The sequence below is a fragment of the Tamandua tetradactyla genome, chromosome 13 (assembly GCF_023851605.1).
Source record: "Tamandua tetradactyla isolate mTamTet1 chromosome 13, mTamTet1.pri, whole genome shotgun sequence".
Lineage (NCBI taxonomy): Eukaryota > Metazoa > Chordata > Mammalia > Pilosa > Myrmecophagidae > Tamandua > Tamandua tetradactyla.
The window spans coordinates 59,550,730-59,564,826 of NC_135339.1; the positions used below are offsets into that span (position 1 = coordinate 59,550,730).

Sequence of the window (14,097 nt, forward strand, 5' to 3'; positions counted from 1 at the left end):
TGTTATTATCCTGATATCCTGATCATCGTTTTGATTCTTCCTAATCTTGTATGTATTTCTTTTATCTTGAACTTTTCTCACTTTATCACAATTTATCCTATATTCTTTTTTTCTTCCCCTCTTTAGCAAGTGAGAAAGAATAGTTCAGCCTCTGATTATAGTTGTCTTTTTTCTCTATCACTTGTTTTTTCTTTTTGCTTTGAATGACATCTTGCTACATGATCTCCTCTTTCTGTGTCCTTGAGTCTACATTTGCATTAAATCCAAGTGACCTTCCCTGCACAACACCTCCTGTAATATTCCTCTACCCCTCCTCTGCTTCCTCGTTCCACCTCTTTTTCCTTGCCCATAAGAACATCTCTTGTAAATTCATTAAATACTTTACTTCCCCAAGAGACTTGTGAGGATTAATTAGTTGATGTCTATAAAATGGCTGGGAACATAAAATACTCCCAGGTAGTTCTTTATAATGCTATTATTGCTTTTAAAATTCAGTGGCTTATTCTGTCCTCCAAGCTGTTTTTTGTGTCATTATCCCGTTCAACCTGGGTACTCTTTAAGTGTTTCTCCCTATCTCATCCTGAAATGTTTTATGAGACTCTTAGAAAGATGTTTCATAAAAGCAAATTTTATTTTGAGAAATAAAATTGTTTTCTTTTGTTGCAGAAAAAAAGGATTTGATATTAAATGGGTGGATGATACACATGCCCTAGGAGTATTCTCCAGTCCTTTGACAGGTATTCACCAAATGGATTTCAGTGTTCCTTTCTTATTGTCCGTTTTCTCTTGCTACTTGTCTTTATTTATTTTCCATTTTAACTGATTAACATAATTTGCTAACATAGGTAATTGGGCAGATACAGGTTTTGAGGCAATGTGCTTTGATTTCCATGTAGTCCCCTTCCCTCTTTCACCTTAAACCAAGTTTTGGAGAGAGAGTGGTTAATTACACTCATAAGTGTTAGCCATGACAGTGTATGAACAGATTATGGATAGACGCCTAATAAACCAAAGGAACTAAATCTTAGGATATTTATTTATTTATTTATTTATTTATTTATTCATTCATTCATTCATTCATTCATTCATTCATGCATGCATGCATGCATGCATGCATGCCCCAGACAAATGAACTTGAAGTAGCACTCTAACCTATTCAGTGAGAGATTTTTATAGCAACTCTGATTATATGGTTGGGTCTTTTCACATAGTTCATTGGCCTCATGATGGATCTGATAGAGACGCAGTCAAAGAAATTAGAGATTTTGATTCCTGTCTGAATCATCTAGAATAAAGGGCTGCAAACTTTTTCTGTAAAGGGTCAGAAAGTAAATATTTTAGACTTTGTGAGTTATAAAGTCTCTGTTGCAACTACTTAACTCTTCTGTTGTAGCAAGAAAGCAGCCTGAGACGATATGCAAGTAAATGGGCATTGCTGTGTTTTAATAAAACTTTATTTACAAAGACAGACGGCTGGCCAGATTTGGTTCAAGAGCTATATTTTGCTGATCCCTTTATCTAAAATAATCACTGTCAAGTTGTTCTGTATACATTTTCTAAAACCTCCCATCTCTTTTACTTGCCATGGGGGAAAAAACAACTTCTAGCAAATGATTTCTAAAAACTAGGCTTAAATTTTCTTTTTATCACTTATGTCTGCTACTTCCTTATGTTTATGCAAACTCTTTGCAGCTCGTGATGCTCTAGGTAGTAAACATACCATGGTGAAGATCCGGCCCCTGTCACAGGCCACAAGAGCAGCCAAGGCCAAAGCCAGAGCTTATGCAGGTGAGCCTATAATCTCTAGGAGTTTTTCTTGTTGATGATTATGTTATCCCTTTTTCCAGCAGTATAACATCCAGCATCCTAAAGATGTACCACTTTTAGTCTTACTGTTAAGAAAGTATGTTTTCAAGAGGAAAAAAGATAAAGAAATAAGGCATCTGAGCAGTCACTTGGAGAATCGGTGATACTAGCTACAAGCAACCGGTTTCTGATGATATTCCTACCAAGTTTTCCTACTTCCTTCCTGTTTTTGATGAGTGCTAATTCTAGGTGGAACTCTTAGCTGTTTGATAGAGTCAGTGAAAGAAATTATGTTGAGGTAGATAATGAAGCAAGAGATTTTGCACTCTGCCTTGTTTCTTTCCTCTGATAGTCATCTATCAGGCTTGTATTAATTACTGCTGAGGCAGCCTTTCTATTTTGTATGTTAATTACTGAGTTAAATCACTTAGAGCTAGAGTGCTTTCTTTCTCTTACTCCCTGCTACTCCCCCCACCCCCCCTTCAGAGTTCCTCCAGCCAGCAAAGGAACGTCCTGAGACCTCCGCAGCCCTAGCAAGAAGGTTAGTCATCAGTGCCCTTGGGGTTCGAAGTAAGCAAAGCAAAACAGAACGAGAAGCGGAGCTCAAGAAACTGCAAGAAGCCCGAGGTGAGTTTAAAAAAAAAAATTGCCTTCTTTAGGCTTTTAGAGCTCACTGTAAGGCACGTATGGGGGTAAAAAAAACAAAAATGAAAGAATGAAGCCTGTTACATTTTGTCATTCCCATTTCCTAGAGGCTCCCAAGTGTATTGAAATGGTTTTCATAATTTATAGTCTGGAGGAAGACATTTCAGAATTTGCCTGCTTGTTCTACATACCAAGGTATCCTCATCTGTGCTTGTCCTGTTGTTTTCCAAGAAATGGGTTTAGCTTATCCACTGCTTTTTCTACAGATTTTCCCCCAAACTCAGAAAAATTTTCCCTTGATATCATAATAGTCTCACAGATAGAAACTTTATTTGCTGTGGTTTTACTGGACCATAAGTGTCATGATATTATCTAGTGGTTTAGATTTTAGGTAGAAGAGAAATTAAGGAAAAGCCGGCAATTGGCATTGGTGGTAATAACTATAGGTAGGTATTTTTTCCTTTAAGACAATCTCAAGTGGCTCCATTAGAGTACATCTGGATTCATCTGCCTTTTGATTATTTACTAGCATCTGAATTCTCAGAAAATATTTCCACTAATTCACAAGCAGAGTTTTTCGTTCCCCAGAGTTTGGAGCTGAGGTTAAAATCTCTCTTGCTTTATAGGCTTTTGACTTGCATGTAAAGACTTGGGACTTGGGCTTAGCACTTAACTGCTTTTTATCATCTGTCAAGCTTTATACAGTCCCATTGCCATAGCCCACGATCTGTGGAATCTGTGAAGACAATTTATTCTGAAAATTCCACTCACCAAAAGTAACCTCATTTTTCTGTTAAACAAATTGACGTTTCAAACTCCTTGTTTATTGCCACTCTAACAAGACCATTAATACTTCCTGTCCACTCTGCTTAGATGATAGCAGGCAGTTTGTGAACTTTCAGCTGCACTGGCCCGATGACCAGTGACAGGTGCGAGAGTTTTAGGTCAACCCAACTAATTTTTGAAACCTTAATGATTATGAGGCAGTTTTGATTTTTAATGTATTGTATACTCAGAGGCCATTTACAGACTATAGAAGGAGAGAAGGATTCCTGTGGTTTTTTTTTTTACAGTTGGCAGTAACAGAAGTAGATTATAGGAGAATATGCAGTATTCTTAACCCTTTAGTAATTGGTTGTTTCTAAGGAAAATGATTTATTTGTTATAACCACAACTATCTCAAAAGATAATGGAGAGTAGTAGGTAATAGCAATATATATAAAGGAGTTTTATCTCCTTTTTAAATGTATCATTCTTTCCTTTGGGTGTAATACCACCTCTATATCTGCAGAGACTGCAGCAACTATTTTGCATGTATGTCATCTGCGTATTCCCCTTTATTTCTCTGTAGGCACATCAATATGCAGCTCTGCTTGCTGTATTTGTTTTAAATGCCCAGCTATACAAAGGACATTTCAGTAATGCAATTAAAAATGAGAATGTTAGCTAAGTGGGTACTGAATTACGTTTTTTAAGAAGGAGTTTATTTGTGAATAGAGACCCAATGTGATAAGTTCCTCGTATCCAGTGATGTTGAAGCTGTACAGATTCCAGAGGACTTTTCCTTTATTATCCTTTATAGGTCTCCCATTCTCCATATCTGAGTGAACACATATAGAAAAATTCCTGAGTTTTCTCTTTTTGGCTTCTTTCTATATTGAGCAAATATTCTTGTGCCTGTTTGCATGGAACCCAATGCTTTTCACTTAAAGGTACTTTTCATGTAGAAATTAAAAGTAATGTTTAGGTATTAAGCAAAACAATTATTATTATTTTTTAAACAATGGAGGGGAGGCTCAGTACAGTCCCTCAGTATAGCATTACAGGCTATCAACCTGCTTAGGTCCAGATCTTATCTCTTTACTGGCTGGCTGTGTGTTCTTGGGCAAAGTACTTTCTCACAGCCTCTATTTCTTCATCCATAAAATGGGAATCAGGTGAGATAATCCAAAAAAGATACTTAGCCATCTTCAGCTACCATAGGAACTCTATCCCTCCCATTTATGTAGGCTTATAGTAAGAGTGTGATGAATATTAGCTGCTGTTGTTTTTATTAGTAATAGTAGCAAAATCATGATATGATAAGTCCAGCACAGATTCTGGTGCCTGTTTTTTTCATTACACTTCTTATTTAACAATTTCTATAATCTGTCAATTAAATTTGGCATTCACTGAGCACCTACTCTGTGCAGAGCATCATACTGCCTATTTAGGAGAATTAGAAAGACATGAAAATTTTGTTCCTCTATTTCAGTCTTATAATCTAGTGGGAATGTATGCCTTGAGTAAAATTTGAACTCTCACTTTATTCCAAAGATTAAAAATAAAAACCATAAAAAGATTTTGCTGATTAAAAGGACTTGAAGGGGGCGGGCCGCGGTGGCTCAGCGGGCAAGAGTGCTTGCCTGCCGTGCCGGAGGACCCCGGTTCGATTCCCGGCCCCAGCCCATGTAAAAAACAAACAAACAAACAAAATATAATAAAACAAGAAAATGTTTAAAAATGTTTCCCTTTCTTCCTCCCTTCCTTCCTTCCATCCTTCCTTCCTTCTCTGTCTTTCCTTCCTTTCCTCCCTCTCTCAAAAAAAAAAAAAAGGACTTGAAGGAAACTAATGTTTATCGGGCACCTACTTTGTATGCAAGCAGTATATCATGTTTTAATGAGATTGTGTTATGATAACTCGGTGATGGCTCATGTTCACTCCAGTTTAGAGCTAGCTTGAAGAAGTCAGATAACTGGCTTAAGGCATGCCATGTTCCTCTACAATACCATGACCCCTTTCGAAGAACTTTAGGGGTAAAAAAAATATATATATATATATACATAAAATGTTTTATAACACCTCCAGAGAAGGAAATTAGACAGTCTTCTTTTTTGTTATCTGTTTAGTTAACAATGTTAAGTACCTTTCACTGTCAGAAGATTCTTCCTTAGGTCTAGCTTATACCCACATGATAGTTTAAACCATTTTCCTTTTCTTTCTTTCTTAGAAGAAAAACAGAGAATATCTGGATACGATTCTATTCTAACAACCCTTGACAACAAAGATCATTTAGGAAGGAGGGAATTTGGGCTCTAATAGAATTTTTGCCTTTAACTAGCTGTATGACCATGGACAAGTCACTTATATTTTTCCATGACCTGGTATCCAAAAAAGTGAAAGTGGTGCTTGACCTATGGAACTGCAGAGAGTTTTTTGAGCACAACATAAGTTAACATATGTAAAAAATGTTTAGAAAGGTATGTTACAAATTCAGAATAACTATTGTTTATGTGACTGTTGTGAATTTTGTGTTCCTTATAATAATATGAACCAGTAATGATAAATGTGTATTAGTATGTATTGCTGCTCCCCCCACTACTTATGGCAGATGTTGCTAATCAGTCATTACATTCTTTGTGAGTTTTGACATACATGACCATTGCTAATTGATTGAAATTAGGATAGGAATTGAAACCTTATATTCCATCCCTGGTATAGGTACATTAATCAATTATACCATATAATAATCTCCTAGCCTTTTTTTCCCTCCCAGTTGAAGAGTTCTGGTGTCTGGCACAATACCCCAGGCATTAAAAGGTACTTGGTAGAGGCTGCAAGGGTAGTTCAGTGGGAGAATTCTCAGCTGCCATGCAGGAGACCTGTGTTAGATTCCCGGCCCATGCACTTACCACTACAGACAAAGAAACTAACAAAAATAAACAAACAAAAAAATTCAACAAATGGTGCTGCAATAATGGGATACTCACATTGAAAAAGAATGAAATGTGATCCCACTATACAGCATACAAAAAAAAAAAAAAGGTACTTGGTACATGTTCACTGATTAAGTACGCAAATAATAGTGGTTACTTTAACTTTTCTTCAGAAATCTTCTCTCATCACTTTTTTATTTCATTCATGACTCTATTCCTTTTTAAATCTGACATGTTTTCCTTGATGAAACCCGGAGTTGAGCAGTGTGTATGAAACCTTCCTAAGTAATGAATTTGGAATTGGTGATTTTGAGTTTTAAATATTTTCTTGCTAAGTTTCTACAGTCTATTTTGATTGTCTTATCCTTTTATTGAGAAGTCTTTTGCTTTAGTCTTCTAAAAGGAAATTAAGAAAGTAAAGCTACTCTGGGAAGAATTAAGAAAGAGGATGATATAAAATCATTTTAAAAAATCATGTTTTTTTATATCAGGAGGAAGAGAGTACTCTGTCCCTAAGTGTGGTGTTGTAATTTGCTAGCTGCCGGCATGCAATAGACCAGAAACAGAACGGTTTTTAAAAAAGGGAATTTAATAAGTTGCAAGTTTACAGTTCTAAGGCCACGCCTTAGAAGGCCACGCAAATGTTCCAATTAAAGCAAGGCTGTGCAAATGTCCAGTCTAAGGCATCCAGGGAAAGAAACCTTTGTTCAAGAAGGCAATGGTTCTCTCTCAACTGGAAAGGCACATGGCGAACATGGCAACGTCCGCAAACTTCCTCTCCAGCTTCTTGTTTCATGAAGCTCTCCCAGGGAAGTTTTCATCTCCGAAGGTTGCTGGCTATGTGGGCTCTCCTGATTTTGTCATTCTGAAGCTTTCTCCAAATTGCTTCCTCTTTTAAAGGATTCCAATAAAATAATTAAGACCCACCTGGAATGGATGGAGTCACATCTCCATCTAAACAAGTTGAGACCCTCAGTTGTCCATGGAGATAACCTAATCAAGTTTCCAGCCTACATTATTGAATAAGGATTAAGAGAAACTGTTGCTCCTATAAGATTAGATCATGGCTCTTCTAGGGAATGTAAATCCCTTCGAATTGGCATGTGTGTGGAAAGTATCTTTTAGTCTAGCAGAGTGCATAACAGATTAGAGCTATACTAAGAATGCTATTATTTGATTTAATCATGTGTTTTAAACCAGTGTTTCACACTAAATGATAAAATCACATTTTAATGACCAAACACGTAAAGTTTATTCAAAACACTTGATTGCCAATGTGATAGATACCATGAGTTTTAGATAATATGACCTCTCAGGATAAGGAATAAGCAATCCTCTCATTTTCGAAGCCTGCTATAATTTTACTTCATAATTTATTTCCCTTTTCCTATTGGGAATAGGTGATTAATTGGTTGGTTCTAAAAAGCCATCTTGTGAAGTGTCACAGGCATAAAAGGCAGATGCAAGTAAACAGTAATATGACCCCTTATTTTGGTTAACTGAATCACTAAGAACTTAAAAATTGAAATTTTCTCCCTAGGGTACTTGGAGTCACCTGTAAAAAAAAAAATTATCACAATTGCTACCTTCTGAAATCCTTTGTAGATGTTCTATTACTTTGCCTTAAATGGGGACAGTGCTGTATTTCTAGCTCAAAATCTATGTCTTTTGGCATTTTCCTGATGTCTTTCTTACCCTGTTATGTGAAGTTCCCTTCATTTTTAACCACATTTCCTTTTGTTTTAATGTGATGCTTTTCTCTGAAATGTAGTATTTATTCTTTAGTGTCATTTGCTGTTAAATAAAGTTACATCCCTCATCTAAATCAGAGATGAAAATAATCTGAAGACTAACTGACCAGCTCACCAACTCTTGCTAAGTAAATACCACATGGTTCCTTATGTTGACACTAATACATTGGCAGTCATTCCCCTCTCTCTAATTAAATGTCCCCTTATCTGACTACAGGATCAAGATTATATTATTCCAACATATGATAATTATATAGGTACTTAGTAAATTTAAAATATAAAAAAACCTTGCTGAGGCCAAGATGGTGGCTTAGCAAGGTGTGGGATTTAGTTCATGAGTAGCTACTAAATAGCGAGGAACAGTACAGAACAATTGCTGGGGCCATGTCAGTGACATGGACTAGCTGGACTGGCTACGAGCCCACACAGAACCATGAGTGCCCCAAGCTGCGGTGGCTGAGGCCCCTCCCCCACAGGCTGCTCCACAGAGGGGAAAGGAAAAGGACTTTACTAGCAACAGGGGCTGAGTACAACTAAGCTCCAATTGTGGAATTAATTCACAAATTCTGAGTACTAAAAATAGGCCCCCAGCTCAGCTGAACCTTGTCAAACCGGAGGTTGCTCATTTTTGCCCCTGGTGCCAAGGGAGCAGGGCTGACAGAAAGAGAAAAAAGAAAAAAAGAAACAGAGGTTTTTTTTGATCAGATATCACATAATACTTGAAAGGGTCTGGGCCCTGAAAGAAAGGAGGGGGCATATAGAATCTGAAGGTACACAAAGCAACATACCAGCTTATGCTCTTGATTGGCAAACCCAAGAAATGGGGGCCCTGCTCTGAGAAGGATTTTTCTCTTTTTTGTGACTCTGTTTCTACAAAGGCTGGAGTGCCTTTGAATACAGTGGCAGGACTTCTTAGGCTGCAACTGCCCCAGGCATAGGCAGAAACAAGCTTGTTTAAGAGTTTGTCTGGAGCCTGTGCCTTCCCCAGGAGAGGGGTGGGGCCCAGCTCAGGTGGATTCCCTCCCTCAAGGAATTCAGCACCCAGGGTTTGGAAAATTGAAGTGATTCAAGCTAACCTACAACCTCTCCTCTGTCTCCACCACACCCCCAGCAGGGAGAGTCTGCTGAAGTTAAAGGTAATGCATCACCTTATGCTGGTGGGACCCGCAGGCAGAAAAGTGCCACATACTGAGCAGGATAGGAAAAACACAGAGTCCAGAGACTTCATAGGAAAGTCTTTCAACTTGCTGGGTCTCACTCTCAGGGAAAACTGATGCAGTTTTCCTTTCTCTTGACAGGAGGCCAGTTTGGTTTGGGAAAACCTGGCTGGGGTCTGTAATACCTAAGTAGACCCTCCTGGGGGTGGGGGTGGGGGTGAGGCACCATACAGGCAGGGCAAGAAACAAGAAAACAACTGAAAATTTCTGCTCTGTTAAATAAAACCTAATCTAGTGGTCCAGAATAAGCTGAACTGAATGTCAAAGAACAGATAGACAACAAAGTCATCCAGCAAGAAAATCCTAGGTAAAAGAAGTGAAAACAATCTCCAGAATAAACTAATTAAGGTAATTAAATGCCTAGACTCTGGCAAAAAATAAGGACTCACACTAGGAAAATTGAAGAAATGGCCCGAAGGATCAAAACAACAATTCAAATGAAATACAGGAGTTGAAACAATTAATTCAGAATGTTTGAACAGACATGAAAACCTCATCAAAAACCAAATCAATGAATTGAGGGAGGATATAAAAATGAGGGGGAAATTAAAACATTTTCAGACAAAAAAATCACTGAGAGAATTTGTGACCAAGAGACCAGCTCTGCAAGAAATACTAAAGGAGCACTAGAGGCAGATAAAAAAGACAGGAGAAAGAGGTTTGGAAAAGAGTGTAGAAATGAAGACTATCAGTAAAGGTAAAAAGAAGAAAAATTAGATATGACATATAAAATCCAAAAGGCAAAATGATAGAAGTACTACCCATATAGTAATAACACTAAATGTTAATGGATTAAACTCCCCAATCAAAAGACATGGACTGGCAGAATGGATTAAAAAACAGGACCCATCTATAGGCTGTCTACAGGAAACACATCATAGACCCAAGGATAAACATAGGTTGAAAGTGAAAGGTTGGGAAAAGATATTTCATGCAAATAACAATCAGAAAAGAGCAGGAGTAGCTATATTAATATCCAACAAACTAGACTTCAAATGTAAAACAATTAAAAGAGACAAAGGACACTATGTATTAATAAAAGGAACAATTCAACAAGAAGACACAACAATCATAAATATTTATGCACTGAGCCAGAATGCTCCAAAATACATGAGGCAAGCACTGAAAACACTGAAAGGAGAAATAGACACATCTACCATAATAGTTGGAGACTTCAATTCCCCACTCTCATCAATGGACAGATCATCTAGACAGAAGATCAGTAAAGAAATAAGATAATTTGAATAATATAATAAATGAGCTAGACTTAACTGACATTTATAGAACGTTACACCCCACAACAGCAGGATACACTGTTTTTTCAAGTGCTCGTGGATCATTCTCAAGGATAGACCATATGCTAGGTCACAAAGCAAGTCTCAGTAAATTTAGAAGGATTGAAATCATACAAAACACTTTCTCAGATCATAAAACAATGAAGTTGGAAATCAATAATAGGCTGAGGGCCAAGAAAATTCTAATATGTGAAGGCTCAATAGCACACTCTTAACCAACCAGTGGATCAAGGAAGAAATTACAAGAGAAATCAGTAAATATCTCAGGGCAAATGAAAATGAAAACGCAACATATCAAAACTTATGGACGCAGCTAAGAGGGAAATTTATTGCCCTAAATGCCGATATCAAAAAAGAAGGGCAAACATCGAGGAATTAACTGTTCATTTTGAAGAACTTGAGAAAGAACAGCAAACTTACCCCAAAGCAAGCTAAAGGAAAGAAATAATGAAGACTAGAACAGAAATAAATGAAAATGAGATCATGAAAACAAATTGAGAAAATCAACAAAATCAGAAGTTGGTTCTATGAGAAAATCACTAAGATCGATGGATCCTTAGCAAGATTGACAAAAAGAAGAAGAGAGAGGATGCAAATAAATAAAATCAGAAAAGGAAGAGGCGACATAACCACTGACGCCAAAAGGTAGTAGTGAGCGGATACTATGAACAATTTTATGCTAATAAACTTGACAATATAGATAAAATGGACAACTTTTTAGAAAGGCATGAACAACCAACATTGACTTGAGAAGAAATAGACGACCTTAACAAACCAATCACAGTAAAGAAATTGAATCAGTCATTAAGAAGCTCCCCAAAAAGAAAAGTCTAGGACCAGATGACTTCACATGTGAATTCTACCAAACATTCCAGAAAGAATTAGTGCCAATCCTGCTCATATTTAGTTAGGGTTCTGTAGAGAAACAGAATCAACAGGAAACACTTGCAAATATAAAATTTATGAAACTGTCTCACGTAACCATGGGAATGTAGAGTCCAAACTCCGCAGGGCAGGCTGTGAAGCCGATAATTCCAATGGAGGCTCTGGACAAACTCCACACAAGAGGCTTGCCAGTTGAAGCAGGAAGAGAGCCTGTCTCTTCTAAACCCTCCTTAAAAGGCTTCCAGTGATTAGATTAAGCATCACTCATTGCAGAAGGCATGCCCCTTGGCTGATTACAAATGGAATCAGCTGTGGATGCAGCTGACGAGATCATGATTTAATTCTATGAAATGTCCTTATCACAACAGACAGGCCAGCACTTGCCCACCCAGACAAACAGGTACCACCACTTGGCCAAGTTGACACATGAACCTGACCATGACAGAAGGGAAAACTACCTAACTCATTCTACGAAGCCAGCATCACTCTCATACCAAAGCCAGACAAAGATACTACAAAAAAGAAAACTACAGACCAGTCTCTCTAATGAATATAGATGCAAAAATCCAAAATTCTAACAAATTGAATCCAGCAGCACATTAAAAGAATTATACACCATGACCAAGCAGGATTCATCCCAGGTATGTAAGGATCGTTCAACATAAGAACATCAATTAATGTAATATACCATATCAACAAATCAAAGCAGAAAAACCACATGATCATCTAGACTGATGCAGAAAAGGTATTTGACAAAATTCAACATCCTTTCCTGTTGAAAACATTTAAATGATGAGAATAGATGGAAACTTCCTCAACATGATAAAAGAAATATATGAAAAACCCACAGCTAACATCATCCACAATGGGGAAAAACGGAAAACTTTCGCCCTAAGATCAGGAACAAGACAGCACTATCACCACTGTTATTCAACATTGTGTTGGAAGTTCTAACCAGAGCAATTAGACAACAAAAAGAAATACATGGTATCAGGATTGGAAAGGAAGAAATAAAAACTCTCACTGTTTGCACATGATATAATACTATATGTTGAAAACCCTGAAAAATCCACAGCAAAACTACTAGAGCTAATAAATGAGTACAGCAAAGTGGCAGGTTACAAGATCAACACTTAAAAATCTGTAGTGTTTCTCGTCTTTTGTTGCTCAGGTGTGGCCTCTCTCTCCAGCCAACACAATAAGCAAACTCACCACCCTCCCCCTGTCTACATGGGACATGACTCCCAGGGGTGTGGAACTTCCTGGCAATGTGGGACAGAAATCGTGGAATGAGCTGAGACTCAGCATCAGGGAATTGAGAAACCTTCTCAACTGAAAGGGGAGAGAGAGAAATGAGACAAAATAAAGTGGCAGTGGCTGAGAGATTCCAAACAGTCAAGAGGTTATCTTGGAGATTATTCTTAATGCATTAAATAGGTATCACCTTGTTAGTCAAGATGTAATAGAAAGGCTGGAGGGAACTGCCTGAAAATGTAGAGCTGTGTTCAGTAGCCATGTTTCTTGAAGATGATTGTATAATGGTACAGATTTCACAATGTGACTGTGTGATTATGAACACCTTGTTGTCTGATGCTCCTTTTATCTGCCTTATCAACAGATGAGTAAAACATACGGTATAAAAATAAATAATAGGGGGAACAAATGTTAAATTAAATTTAGTAAATTGAAATGCTAGTGATCAGTGAACGGGAGGGATAAGGGGTATGGTTTGTAAGAATTTTTTTCTGTTGTCTTTTTATTTCTTTCTCTGAATTGATGCATACATTCTAAGAAATGATCGTGATGATAATATATGCAAGTATGTGGTGATATTGTAAATTACTGATTATATATGTAGAATGGAATTATTTGTTCAGAATGTTTGAGTTTGTTATATTTTTAAAAACAAATTAAAAATTAATAATAAAAAAATCTTGCTGAAATTAAGGGGTTACTCTTATTTCTTCTCCTTGAACTCCTGTATCTGTCACTCTGTAAAAGAAGGCAATTAGAATAGTTTGACCAGACTTGTTCTTAACAAATCATGTTGATTATTACTCTGTAGGAGGTTATAAATGGATTTTTTGTGATGATTTTTCCCCATTATTTTCTCAAATGTAAAAGTAAATTTTTGAAAGTCTTTAATTTACAGGATCATTCCTTTTCTTTATATGTAGTTTTAAAATATAACCCTAAACTGACCCTTTTTCAATCTTCAGCGCTTTCCTTTCCTTCATGGAAAGTGGTGATTCACTGCACCGTAATTTTAATCAACTTATTTAATATAGTCATTTATGTCAATTTATTTATTATACTTTACTAGGACATTAAAGTCTTCAATACCAACTTATGTGAATATTTTAGGTTAATCATTTCATACTAATTCTCCTATTCCTTAGTACCTTGCCCTTACCACTGCTATTGGGCTTTCTCTTTACTTTTTAGTTTACTTTTTTAGTTGAAGTTAATAGGAGCTCTTTTCATAGTTTCAGCTGTTATCAGCTTTCCTTTCTCTTTAATAAAGAGACAGCATTTTCTTTCTCTTTCTGTCAATATATTTTTTTCTTCACATTCTTTCGTTTGTGTAGATAGTTTTAGATTGTGTTTTAAGATGTCAGGATAGTATAAAGTGTGCTGGTTTGAGAATTAAGGACCCGGGTGGGTTCCAGCTTCAGTTCTTTCCCTTAACCTCTGTCCAGGCTTCTGTTTTCACGGCTTTAAAATGAAGACAGTCTTTTTAAGTCCCATGCTAAGTTGTAGTTCTCTGTTATTTTCATGTTGTGTATTTCTAAATTTATGCCT

The 14,097-nt window shown here is 36.9% G+C and overlaps 1 protein-coding gene across 3 annotated transcripts in view; it reads left to right on the forward strand.

Moving 5' to 3' along the window:
• Positions 1-14,097, forward strand: part of R3HCC1L (R3H domain and coiled-coil containing 1 like) — a 300,427-nt gene that overhangs the window by 142,365 nt on the left and 143,965 nt on the right. For 2 of the 3 annotated variants that reach the window (XM_077125695.1, XM_077125693.1), the window contains exons 5-7: positions 667-737; positions 1,693-1,788; positions 2,293-2,433. In XM_077125695.1, the coding sequence (XP_076981810.1) occupies positions 667-737; positions 1,693-1,788; positions 2,293-2,433 (308 nt within the window). Of the gene's footprint in view, positions 1-666; positions 738-1,692; positions 1,789-2,292; positions 2,434-6,638; positions 11,046-14,097 lie in introns of those variants that run through there. The other variant, XM_077125694.1, reaches the window with a different exon arrangement.